This window comes from Liolophura sinensis, chromosome 5 (genome assembly GCF_032854445.1).
Source record: "Liolophura sinensis isolate JHLJ2023 chromosome 5, CUHK_Ljap_v2, whole genome shotgun sequence".
In the NCBI taxonomy this organism is placed as follows: domain Eukaryota; kingdom Metazoa; phylum Mollusca; class Polyplacophora; order Chitonida; family Chitonidae; genus Liolophura; species Liolophura sinensis.
Window position 1 is genome coordinate 18,743,544 of NC_088299.1, and position 13,058 is coordinate 18,756,601.

The 13,058-nt window shown below is 40.4% G+C and overlaps 1 protein-coding gene across 2 annotated transcripts in view; it reads right to left on the bottom strand.

The window, feature by feature from the left end:
• LOC135465698 (importin-4-like) overlaps positions 1–10,979 on the bottom strand; it is a 47,345-nt gene extending 36,366 nt beyond the window's left edge. Inside the window, exons 1-9 of one of the 2 annotated variants that reach the window (XM_064743010.1) lie at positions 10,908–10,979; positions 9,108–9,194; positions 8,793–8,878; positions 7,215–7,256; positions 4,697–4,829; positions 3,698–3,834; positions 3,414–3,456; positions 614–679; positions 94–195 (exon numbers count right to left, since the gene is read on the bottom strand). In XM_064743010.1, coding sequence (XP_064599080.1) covers positions 94–195; positions 614–679; positions 3,414–3,456; positions 3,698–3,834; positions 4,697–4,829; positions 7,215–7,256; positions 8,793–8,878; positions 9,108–9,194; positions 10,908–10,973 — 762 coding nt within the window. In that variant the 5' untranslated portion in view covers positions 10,974–10,979. Of the gene's footprint in view, positions 1–93; positions 196–613; positions 680–3,413; positions 3,457–3,697; positions 3,835–4,507; positions 4,541–4,696; positions 4,830–7,214; positions 7,257–8,792; positions 8,879–9,107; positions 9,195–10,907 lie in introns of those variants that run through there. The other variant, XM_064743011.1, reaches the window with a different exon arrangement.
• Between the last annotated feature and the right edge of the window lie 2,079 nt (positions 10,980–13,058).

A 13,058-nucleotide genomic window follows, 5' to 3' on the forward strand; every position in this document is an offset into this window, starting at 1 on the left:
GTATACTCCCACTCCCATTCCCCCTCAACCCCCACGCCCCTCTTCGATTGTTCAGTTGGGTATAATAAGAAATGGGATCACAAAACTACCTACCTGCATACAAAACTCCACCACAGTCTTCACATGAAGGGATAGTACAGCTATGTCACAGTCCAACATCTCATCCAAGAACTCAAACACTTCACAAGCGAGTTCCTGACAGATAAAAATGAATAATTCTGTATTCTATAAACACTAAGTTTCCAGCCACATACCTAATATACTGTTAAACAGTAACTACTGGGCTAAGTACAAAATTGAACATCTGCTTAACCGACTGCTGCCAATTGAGCAAATGCGCTGTACTAAAAGCCTCCACTGCTCATTTGATATTACCAGGCATGACTGTGTAAAAGTATACCATCACACGATCTGCCACCAGGTGGAGTCATTCGATATCCAGAGGTGTAGACTTTTTCACAACACCATGTTATTAAGGCTATTCAGGGAAAATCAACCCTTCTGGTAGAATATGTAGCTGGAGAGTAATACTCATCAACATGACAATGGGACTGTAAACAAATTACAACTTAAACCAAAGAAAACAAGAATTTAATGAGTTGAAATGTTTTACCTCATCATGCTGAATTAAAAACTGTATGACTGATAAAACTTTGGGAACCACAGCCTGGAAATACTTCTGAAACACCAAATGAAAACAAATTACAATCATGACAAAGACGTAGACACACATGATCCAGATATGTTATTAGATTCGTGATCATGCTCTCAGTCTTCATCAATCTTGGAGACAATAAGATCACGCACTTCAAACAACACAGTGTATATATCTCTCTGCACATCACACAAGTCCCTCAGATACTTGCCAAAATCAGACAATTCCTCCACCCATATAACTGAAACAATTCTTGAGTATAGTGTTACAAACAACTGAACAAATCAATGATCATCAAGCACACAACACCCCCATATATATGTATAGAAGAAAGAAGTTGATTGTTCTGATGTGCAGAATAGGCATAAGGTATTACATGTATAAACAGGCACAAGGTATTATTAACAGGCACAAGGTTTTAACAGGCACAAGATATAGGCATAAGGTATTATTAACAGGCACAAGGTTTTAACAGGCTCAAGATATAGGCATAAGGTATTATTAACAGGCACAAGGTATTATTAATAGGCGTAAGGTAAGGTATTATTAACAGGCGTAAGGTATTATTAACAGGCGTAAGGTATTATTAACAGGCATAAGGTAAGGTATTATTAACAGCCATAAGGTATTATTAACAGGTTTTGTTTTGTACATACACATATATATCTCACTGATACACCAAGCACACATCATCCCTACATGAAATATACATTTATCCAGCATCAGACAAAATGCTCCACTTTTCATTGGACATCAACGGCAATGTGAAGTACACATGTTCTGAAATCCTGCAGACCATGTCAAATGTGTCTGCTGAGAGGGTTATCTCCCTTTGCTGGATTGTGACTACAACGGTCAAATCGTTGAAATGATTCACCCATACATCAGCCCTTCTGCACTGAATTGATGTGTCTTTGTGAAATAAGTTCATTACATGGTTATTCAGTGATAGGATACACAATTCTATGGTGTAACCAGTTATTACTGTCACAAGTTATTTTTGTATCCTATCACTGAGAAACCATATAACTAATGGGCCGCTGCATGAACAACAAAACTACACACAGTGTGGAGGATACTCCACGGCATGAACAACAATACTACACACAGTGTGGAGGATACTCCATGGCATGAACAACAAAACTATACAGTGTGGAGGATACTCCATGGCATGAACACCAATACTACACACAGTGTGGAGGATACTCCACGGCATGAACACCAATACTACACAATGTGTGGACGATATTCCACGGCATGAACACCAATACTACACACAGTGTGGAGGATACTCCATGGCATGAACACCAACACTACACACAGTGTGGAGGATACTCCACGGCATGAACACCAATACTACACACAGTGTGGACGATACTCCACAGCATGAACGCCAATACTACACACACTGTGGAGGAAACTCCATGGCATGAACAACAAAACTACACAGTGTGGAGGATACTCCACGGCATGAACACCAATACTACACAACGTGTGGACGATACTCCACAGCATGAACACCAATACTACACACAGTGTGGAGGATACTCCATGGCATGAACAACAAAACTACACACACTGTGGAGGATACTCCATGGCATGAACACCAATACTACACGTGTGGAGGATACTCCACGGCATGAACACCAACACTACACACAGTGTGGAGGATACTCCACGGCATGAACACCAATACTACACACAGTGTGGAGGATACTCCATGGCATGAACACCCATACTACACACAGTGTGGACGATACTCCATGGCATGAACAACAATACTACACAACGTGTGGAGGATACTCCATGGCATGAACACCAATACTACACACAGTGTGGAGGATACTCCACGGCATGAACACCAATACTACACACAGTGTGGACGATACTCCACAGCATGAACGCCAATACTACACACAGTGTGCAGGATACTCCACGGCATGAACGCCAATACTACACACAGTGTGCAGGATACTCCATGGCATGAACAACAACACTACACACAGTGTGGAGGATACTCCATGGCATGAACACCACCACTACACACAGTGTGGAGGATATTCCACGGCATGAACAACAAAACTACACACAGTGTGGAGGATACTCCACGGCATGAACAACACTACTACACACAGTGTGGAGGATACTCCATGGCATGAACACCAATACTACACACAGTGTGGAGGATACTCCACAGCATGAACGCCAATACTACACACACTGTGCAGGATATTCCACGGCAGGAACGCCAATACTACACACAGTGTGCAGGATACTCCACAGCATAAACGCCAATACTACACACAGTGTGCAGGGTACTCCACGGCATGAACAACAATACTACACAACGTGTGGAGGATACTCCACGGCATGAACAACAAATCTACACACAGTGTGGAGCATACTCCATGGCATGAACGCCAATACTACACACAGTGTGGAGGATACTCCATGGCATGAACACCAATACTACACACAGTGTGGAGGATACTCCACAGCATGAAAGCCAATACTACACACAGTGTGCAGGATACTCCACGGCAGGAACGCCAATACTACACACAGTGTGCAGGATACTCCACAGCATGAACACCAATACTACACACAGTGTGGAGGATACTCCACAGCATGAACACCAATACTACACACAGTGTGCGGGATACTCCACAGCATGAACACCAACACTACACACAGTGTGGAGGATACTTAGTCATCACTTACATGTGCAATACAAACAAGGAAATATGTGAACACTTACTCCTTCATCATCCCCAGCCATAAAAACAAGCTCAGTCATTGTTCTGAAACAAACAACGTTCACGTTACAGGCATACATGTACATGTGCATTTCATACACAGATGTATACCTTTCCCTCATAAAGCATTTACAATTTTAATGTACTACATGCCCATTCATACCATCATTCCAACTATCATCCAATTAGGATATATAAAGCTGAACACACTTCAGAAATCAGAAACATATTTTTGCTTTCCAATTTATACTTTTTGGGAAAAATCATCTACAGCATGAGCACTTACAAAACTGCATAGTAAGAAACCAGAGGGTTGTTCCTGTCCTCGAGACACTGAGAAAGGAGAGTCATGAGGGAGACCAGGTGAGGTTTGAGCTGCTCCCCGGCCACCATGGCCACTCTGTGAAGAAGGTACAGGCCAACCTAAAACAGTCAGGGGAATACATCAACAAACAGTATGGTACAGACAGGAGAGTCAAGACTATCTGCGCTGTGTGTGGTTTCCTGTAGGAACTGTAAGAATTGACTCACCTCTCTATTCTGGTATCCGCACTGTGTGTGGTTTCCTGCAGAAATCGTAAGAATTGACTCACCTCTCTATTCTGGGTATCTGTGCTGTGTCTGGTTTCCTGCAGAAACTTTAAGAATTAACTCACCTCTCTTCTCTGAGTATCTACGCTGTGTCTGGTTTCCTGCAGAAACTTTAAGAATTAACTCACCTCTCCTCTCTGAGTATCTGCGCTGTCTGTGGTTTCCTGTAGGAACTGTAAGAGTTGACTCACCTCTCTATTCTGGTATCTGCGCTGTGTGTGGTTTCTTGCAGAAACTGTAAGAATTGACTCACCTCTCTACTCTGGGTATCTGCGCTGTCTGTGGTTTCCTGTAGGAACTGTAGGAATTGACTCGCCTCTCTATTCTGGGTACCTGTGCTCTGTGTGTGGTTTCCTGTAGAAATTGTAACAGTTGACTCACCTCTCTACTCTGGGAATCTGCACTGTGTGTGGTTTCCTGTAGGAACTGTAAGAATTGACTCACCCTCTATTCTGGTATCTGCGCTGTGTGTGGTTTCCTGCAGAAATTGTAAGAATTGACTCACCTCTCTATTCTGGGTATCTGCACTGTGTGTGGTTTCCTGCAGAACCTGTAAGAATTGACTCACCTCTCTATTCTGGGTATCTGTGCTGCGTGTGGTTTCCTGCAGAACCTGTGAGAATTGACTTACCTCTCTATTCTGGGTATCTGTGCTGCGTGTGGTTTCCTGCAGAACCTGTGAGAATTGACTCACCTCTCTATTCTGGGTATCTGCACTGTGTGTGGTTTCCTGTAGGAAGTGTAACAGTTGAGGCCACTTGTTCTGTGGAAGGTCATGCTTTGCAATCGTTCCAATGATCTGAGCAATTCCATTCCGTACATTCTTTCTGTTAAAAAAGATTTCCAATGAAAACTGTTAAGGCATCTCAGACAAAAGACAAAAGTTCACCCAATAACATCCCAAAAAGCCACAAAGAACATTTATTTCTATACACCAAAAATTTTATATGCATATGAGGCATATTAAAGTATGTATAAAGAAAAAAAAAATTGCTTTTTTTCACAATTAAGCATTCATGTTAACAAAATACGGGCGGAAGCTGACAGTCTTGCAAATTATGTCAGAACGAACAAGAAATGTTTAGCTGCAGCGATGCAAACACACGTGTGTTGGTGTCACTTTGATCACAGTTTGACATCTTCATCTCGGCTACTGCTAGGCCTAGTTTGCAAGTATGGGTTCGCGGTGTGCTAAATTCTGCTACAGCTTTGTATACAGAGGGCGTTGCAACTTACAATCAGATATCTGACACAACCACTCCACCTGTGCAAAGGTATTAGGTAGTCATGCTTCATCTCCACAAATTTCCATTCATCACAGTTATCATATAATAATGACAATAAAACAATCAACCTGTTGCCAAGTGCTGGTACTAAAAATCATTAAGATTAAAACTGAGGAAAACATGAACTGTTGATGGTAGGAGCATAGACTAAGTGCTGAGTGAAGTGTGAACTGTTGATGGTAGAAGCATAGACTAAGTGCTGAGTGAAGTGTGAACTGTTGATGGTAGGAGCATAGACTAACTGCTCAGTGAAGCGTGAACTGTTGGTGGTAGGAGCATAGACTAACTGCTCAGTGAAGCATGAACTGTTGGTGGTAGGAGCATAGACTAACTGCTCAGGAAGCGTGAGCTTGTTTATGACATTCTTGAAAGGTCAGCACAATTCCCTGACCACCCCTGATGCTCCTCCTCCGCGCCCAGTCAGTAACAACCACAATCAATGCAATGAATCCTGGGATACACTGTCCAAGTCCCAGGGTGTAACTTTAGGTCATTTACCATACATTGTCTTTATAAATTCCATCCTCAAACAGGGATGTCATACATGTACATTTAGATTATAACTATGAAGATTATTCTGGTAAATGTGGCCACACATGTTGAAGAGATATTGGCGTACAGTAGATACAGATTTGTCGAAAATAACTTCAGGACCTCTGTGACATGGTTAATTGCCTCTAAGCAGTTTCTGAGTGTAAAAGGCCAGTTCGCTCAGGATTGGATTTAAGCTGCGAACAAACATTTGGATTATGTCTCCATTGTTGGGTATGAAAACATGAATTACGATCGTCTGTTCACCTAGGCCTGGAGTGGGCCAACGCATATCTGCAGGCAATATCTAGCAGCAAAGACGAAGGGTTTTAATTACTGATTTGTAAAATATTAACCCGTCAATACACTGATGCGAGACCTGCCTTGTGTCAACTACTGGAACCGATAATGTTACTTGTCTGCATGTACACCCTAACACGCTCAGTGCCGGTCCTCAACATGCAACAATTACAGACTCTTGGAACGACTGCAGAAAACTCAGAAAGTACATAGAAAATTTTCTAATAAACCCTGATCTGACTGAATAATTGGAAAGATTTGACGCGTTTTTGTTTGATGCTAAATTCACTATCAGGGTATGGACATGTTTCTAGCGAGATGTTTTCAGTTCGGCTTGTTGTCTGGTCCCTCTTTGTGAACAACCAATCAGTGCTCTGCACTGTGCCATTAAGTCAACGTGTGTCACGTAACCGGCCAATGAAATGTAGCCTCTCAAATCCTTACCTCTGCATTTGTCAAGCGGAATATTTTTGGAAAATCCAGTCAGTGTTAATTTACCTCTGTGCACAGAAGAGTTACACCTGTAACCACGTATGCCGCACTACAAAAACTGGTCTGCTACAGAAATTTTGTTTACGAGGCCAATGCAGATAAACTTGCTAAACTTCAGTGAAGAGTTTGTTCCCAGCAGAATGCCAAGGTATGTGGCGAAGCCAAAATACGTGGTATGAGGGGCCAGTCACATCAATCACTGGTGCTGACCTATCCTTTATCATGGGTTATCACACCTGAAAATATGGTAACCCACAAACTAGTTACCATCACCAGACCTTAATTCCAATGTGTCCTCTCCTGTCATACGTGAGAACATCTGCCAGCAACCTGTGGATGGCCATGCCCGGTTTCGTACAGGTCAAATACTTTTGAGTATGGCATGAAACACGTATCCATTAAACAACAGCTTTGTGCTGCCTGGCCTGGTTGAGTTGAGCAATACACCTCATAGTCATACCTACATCTATACAGTACATGTACTACGTCATCTACAGTGACAAACAGAGTAAATACAGATACAGATAACCATTATCAAAACAAGTTTGTCTTAACTGAGATGAAACAACCTTTTTCCCAATAATGATGAACATACAAACTTACTCTTTCTCTTTAGGCAGAATTAGCAGGATATTATCTCTGATACTGAAAAGAGAAAATAGACAACTTGTATAATGTACCTGTAAGTATATGTTTGTGAGGTACAATGATATGTGAGGCTTTACCTGAAGCTTCAAGAGACCAGTTAACTGGCCAGACCACAGGTGGGGAAGGTTACTCTGGACAAGTAGCCAGCTACCTCACACAGGACACCAGTTAAATGACCAGACCACGGGTGCAGAAGGTTACTCTGGACAAGTAGCCAGCTACCTCACACAGGACACCAGTTAACTGGCCAGACCACAGGTGCGGAAGGTTACTCTGGACAAGTAGCCAGCTACCTCACACAGGACACCAGTTAACTGACCAGACCACAGATGCGGAAGGTTATTCTGGACAAGTAGTCAGCTACCTCACACAGGACACCAGGTAACTGACCAGACCACGCGTGCGGAAGGTTACTCTGGACAAGTAGCCAGCTACCTCACACAGGACACCAGTTAAATGACCAGACCACGCGTGTTGAAGGTTACTCTGGACAAGTAGCCAGCTACCTCTCACTGGACACCAGTTAACTGACCAGACCACACGTGCGGAAGGTTACTCTGGAAAAGTAGCCAGCTATCTCCCACAGGACACCAGTTAACTGACCAGACCACACGTGCAGAAGGTTACTCTGGACAAGTAGCCAGCTACCTCACACAGGATACCAGTTAACTGACCAGACCACATGTGCGGAAGGTTACTCTGGACAAGTAGCCAGCTACCTCACACAGGACACCAGTTAACTGACCAGACCACATGTGCGGAAGGTTACTATGGACAAGTAGCCAGCTACCTCACAGACAATTATTAAAATGAAGTAAAACACCCTAAATCACCTAAAATTTCGTCCACAACTAAGTTGCTCATCTTTTCAGATTCTGAGAGTTTTAATGATTTTATAAAGGTGCTTTGAGAGTTGTTTGGAAGGTGGGATGATATCCTACTGGGAAAATGTCAATTTTAGCACCAGAAGTAATGTCTCATGACATTTATTTGCTGCCAAAAATGTTCTGTTGTGGTAGAATTTTGAGGTCATTTTAGACAGATTTTGTCAAAGTCGACAGCTACCTGCTTCATTTTCTACAGGAGTTACTGTAGTAAATAGATGGTAATAAGCCAGCTTCTACTGAAATCCCTGTACTGCATATGTGCATATGGTTTTAATACCTGTGTGTGCAGGTGTCATGAAAATGGACAGATGCTCGGCCTAACAAATCATGGCTTGTAATGGTTCAACTTTTGACTGAGGTGTAGATTTACAACTGTATTTGTTCATTCAACACACTTCTGACATACCAGGTCATGGTTCAATCCCAGATGCCTCCCACCAATGCCGTACACTTTTCAACACCTTGTGTGTCACACATGAGAAATTCATCAGTTACTTGCCAAAGGGCCATGGTCATTCCAGTTTCTGGACCCGTGAAGCGGACTATTATTTTGTACATGAAATACTGTTATTAAAGTACATCATTAAACCTCACTCAAAACAAATAACTACCATACATCCTAATTCTGTGTAATAGGAGAGCTTACCCCTGAGATACATCTGGGGACAGGCGCTGCCATTGTTTGTGTTTCTGAATCTTTCGCCTCACAAGAATAGCTGCATAATTTCGAACCTGAAAGAACACAATTGTTGGTTTACTGTTGGAGTTGAACCCTGAGCTACATGTACACATGTACACTGCAATGTTATTTGTGACACCACAAGTATAATGAGAATATCTTTTAAGAGTGAAAATAGTCATCTGACAAGAAAATCAGTTTGTGTCATGAAACCCAAAAATCATTTGACCACACTTTTAATTTTTTATCCAAAACCAATGAGATAGTGCAGAGTCTGCTTACCTCCGGGTTCTGTGAAGACCCCAATATCTGACACAGATCCAGTAATACAGACGGTTTCTTGAAAGCTTGTTTGAGTTGCCGGGTGGCCTGTGGCAGAAATGTGCCATAATCAGACAGTCAGATTAAAAGTATCTTATTTCCTCTAAAATTAGGGACACCTGGTATTTTGGCTAACATATATGTAATTATAGCATGAATATTGAGAATATTGACCATCTAATGAACAACATACTCTTATCTTTACTTTTCCACAAGGCTGGTAAAGAAATGTACTATACTTTCAACACCACTAATTTGTCCCAAATTTCAGAAGAATTAGGGTAGTCATGGGTTGTCTGGGTTGTCATCATCCGGTCAACACCTAGTCTAATTCTTCCACCTGTTCGCATATGAGAGTGCAACTTTCTGTGCAAATTATAAGCAAAGTGCACATTTTTAATTTGATTTTAGAGAGAAAACTACATTGGTTGGATTGGTCAGTTTTCAGGCTTCAAAAAAAGTATAATTTTATCAGCTAACACAGAAAAATGACTTCACAATATGCCAGAACCCACATCTTACAAACATGCAAAAATATTGAGAAATTACAGGAGTCAGCATTCTGCAAGGAACAAAGGTCATCTAGTGGTGGGTAATAGCTGGAAAAATTCAATATTCTAGGAAATGTTTTAACAAACCTTTTTTTTTATTTTTGTTATGTCTTGTTTCAGTCTTCCCACTAGGCCTAGCAAACCTCAAAACAAATGGAATAAATTGTTCACAGTTTTCAAAAGTTTTTTTATTTCAACGGGCCACGAAAAATATATCCTACTTAAGATTCTCTTTTAAGTCAACCCGCAGTGGTCTCAGCCAAATTTCAACATTTGAATCTGTGCTATATTCAGAAAGTGTAATCCCTATTAATCATAATACTGTTACTTCATCCACTTTCTAAAATGACATCTGTACCTATCTGATATATTCACCTAAGGGAGTGACGTCATTTGTGATCATCAGGGGGGTAATGCATGTTCGCTGTAAAGTCTACCACTCAACCCGCAATGGTCTCAGCCAAATTTCAGCACTAGAATCTGTGCTATATTCAGAAAGTGTAATCCCTATTAACGATAATATTGTTACATGACCGAAGCTGGGCCTTACGTACAGGAACGGCCAGCTTTGCTTTGGACTAGGTTACTGCGTGACGTCCACATTTGAGAAGTGAGATATGCTAAAATATACCAGGAATTTATTTAAATTTTGGACTAAAGATGTGCATTTGAGACTCTTTCTCGAGTTGAGCACCTGATACTGACTATCATGAAATATTCGACCGCGTTTGTAGTGACAGACAGTGGATCAGTGACATATTATGAGCTTTTGCTCTTAATCCACAAGAGAAACTGGCGTGCGCTTTCGTTTTGTGATGGATTTAAACGCCCGTAGCAAAGCGTGTTATGGAATGGAACGACTGGATTTTACAGTTCAATGATTGCACGCTGAGGCAGTTAAATATCAGAAATTGTTGAAAATAAACCTCAACGTTTAATTTAATTGAACTAGGGCGAACGCTGTAGCTCAGTAAAAATACAACAGTACTTCTTTCACCAAAACATAAACATCGAGTGATTTTAAAGAAACTTCGTAAGGCGGGAAACAACAGATGAATGAATGAATGACATCACCGTGATCACGCATGTCTACACCACGTGTCCATAAAACATCCTACAAATTGTCACAGACAAAGATCAGATTTCGTCTCGCGCCCATATGTGAGCTTATCATAACTTGCTTCATATAAGGAAAGATCAAGAATCATACCTGTTGAATAGCATCATTGTCAGGAACCAACAGTTGCCCAAGGATTCCTTCCAATGGGCCAGCCATGTTGACGAGAACGCTGTGCGTAACATGTTGAAGAGTTACGGCAAGAGGAGTAACTCTTCACGTTACTTATGACCATGTCTGCAGGGTACAATACAGTTTGTGCCGGGAGGGTTTTTGTAGACGGAATATCGCAAAGCAAAATTTTACCATTCTTTCAGTGTGATTTGATATCAAATGTGTGTTGACAGTTTGCAAAATAGGCATATATATTTTTGTTCATTTGTCTTTCCAACAAAAAGTACAACAAATTGAACTATGGCAGTTTTTTTAAATACGTTTTCAAATAATGTACCACGTTATATATGTAAATATTTAAGGGGTTATGATGAATAAATGGGATGAAAAGCACACACAAGAAAGGGTTAAATTTTCTAAATGAAGAGGAGGTACTTTCGTTATTTTAACTATAATCAAAAAGTTTGACTCCCGTTTGTCAAACTGTCTGAAAGTTCCAATAAGGTCCGATTATTCAACGCTTCAATCCCATTTTCACATTTGTGATAGTTTTAACAGCACGTGGTGTGTTGCTAAGGTACCATGAAAACTCTCATCAAGTCTTTTACGTTCTTTCTCCAGGGAGATTACCTGTAGCATTATAATCAGCTTTTATTACAGCAAATGCGGAATTATAGTCATTTCAAAGTTTCGAAAGAAAATCATCAGGATGAAAACAGTGTAATGAAACAAATATATATATATATATATATATATATATATATATATATATATATATATATATATATATATATATATATATAGGTGTGTGTGAATAACATTGGCAGTATATTTTGTTCAGGCCTGAAAACTGTAGCAAAGGAGATACTGGAAGAGGTCCTTAGATTGTCAGTCCTTACATTCGTGGGCGGATCTGCCTAAAAAAGACTCAAGAGAAGGTAAGCACCGAAAGTACCACAACAGCCAGGAGTGGATGATTTGTCGCTTGCTATTTCTGTATCTTTAGGTAATGTAACATTTTTCTCTTGATTTTTGTTTTTCACATCTTAAATTTGTTTAACAAAACGTTAAAGCCCTAAATGTGTGACCCAAGCCAGCAAAGACAGACTTACCTCCTTTTAATTCTTTTTTCCAGCTAAAAAGTTATTTTTTAGTTCTTCAGTGTTTTTGGTTTTAACAGTAAAGCCAAGGTATAAACAAATTTTAAAGTATACATTTTCTTAAGCAATGTAGTGGAGTTTTCTTTTGTTCTGAAAGCTCATAGGGGAAAATAGTATGACCGATTGCCAGTGTGAATTATCTGGTGCGTTTTTATTATGTCAATTTAAGCCTCTCATTATCTTGATGTGCACATGTTCGTTGTTTTGATGTTTTATTGTCATAGAGGCCCAGTATTTTTTGTACAACGTGTACCAGCTTTTATGTTAGAAACCATTCATGAAATAATTTTGTGTGTTTTTATTTTAATTTTATTTTTTACAGCTTAAAGGAAAGAGCCTTTGGAAATTATATGTACGCACGAATAATGGGTGTGTTGCTTTTAATGTCTTTAAAAGAATTTGATAAAATGGTATCTTTATGATTTACTGACATAAATCTTGGTACTTTTGATCCCATAGAAGGGAGATATTTAACACCAGGTTGTATAAGTGGAATTATGATTTTTGGCGAATACATCTTGATACAGGATAGTCGCATGTCGCACTTATCTATATTGTGTTTACTATGACAATTTTTTGAACTATGTCCCATTTTCTATCTGCATGTAGCAGGGTCTTCGATACAGAGGTGATGATGTTTCGTATCTCCCACTGGTTTAATTCCGCGGTTGCCATGGTAACCAGTTTGACGTTTTCTGTATATCCACTACATAAGTAGGTATATCCGGACTAATACTCCAAGCCCCTGAATCACGAAGCGACCTTAGGCTTTAGTCAAAATTTCAATCATTAAACTCGGTATTTTGCATTCTGTTATTTTAGCTGACAGGACCTGGTATGGTTAGGCGGGAAATCGGCCCGAGTGCAAGAAACTGTGCACCTCAGGAAATGAAATTGACTATAGCTGTGATTGACAGCTCCTGATACTTTTATAGCTACTTCTTTTCACAATTCCGTTTCACTCCTCTTT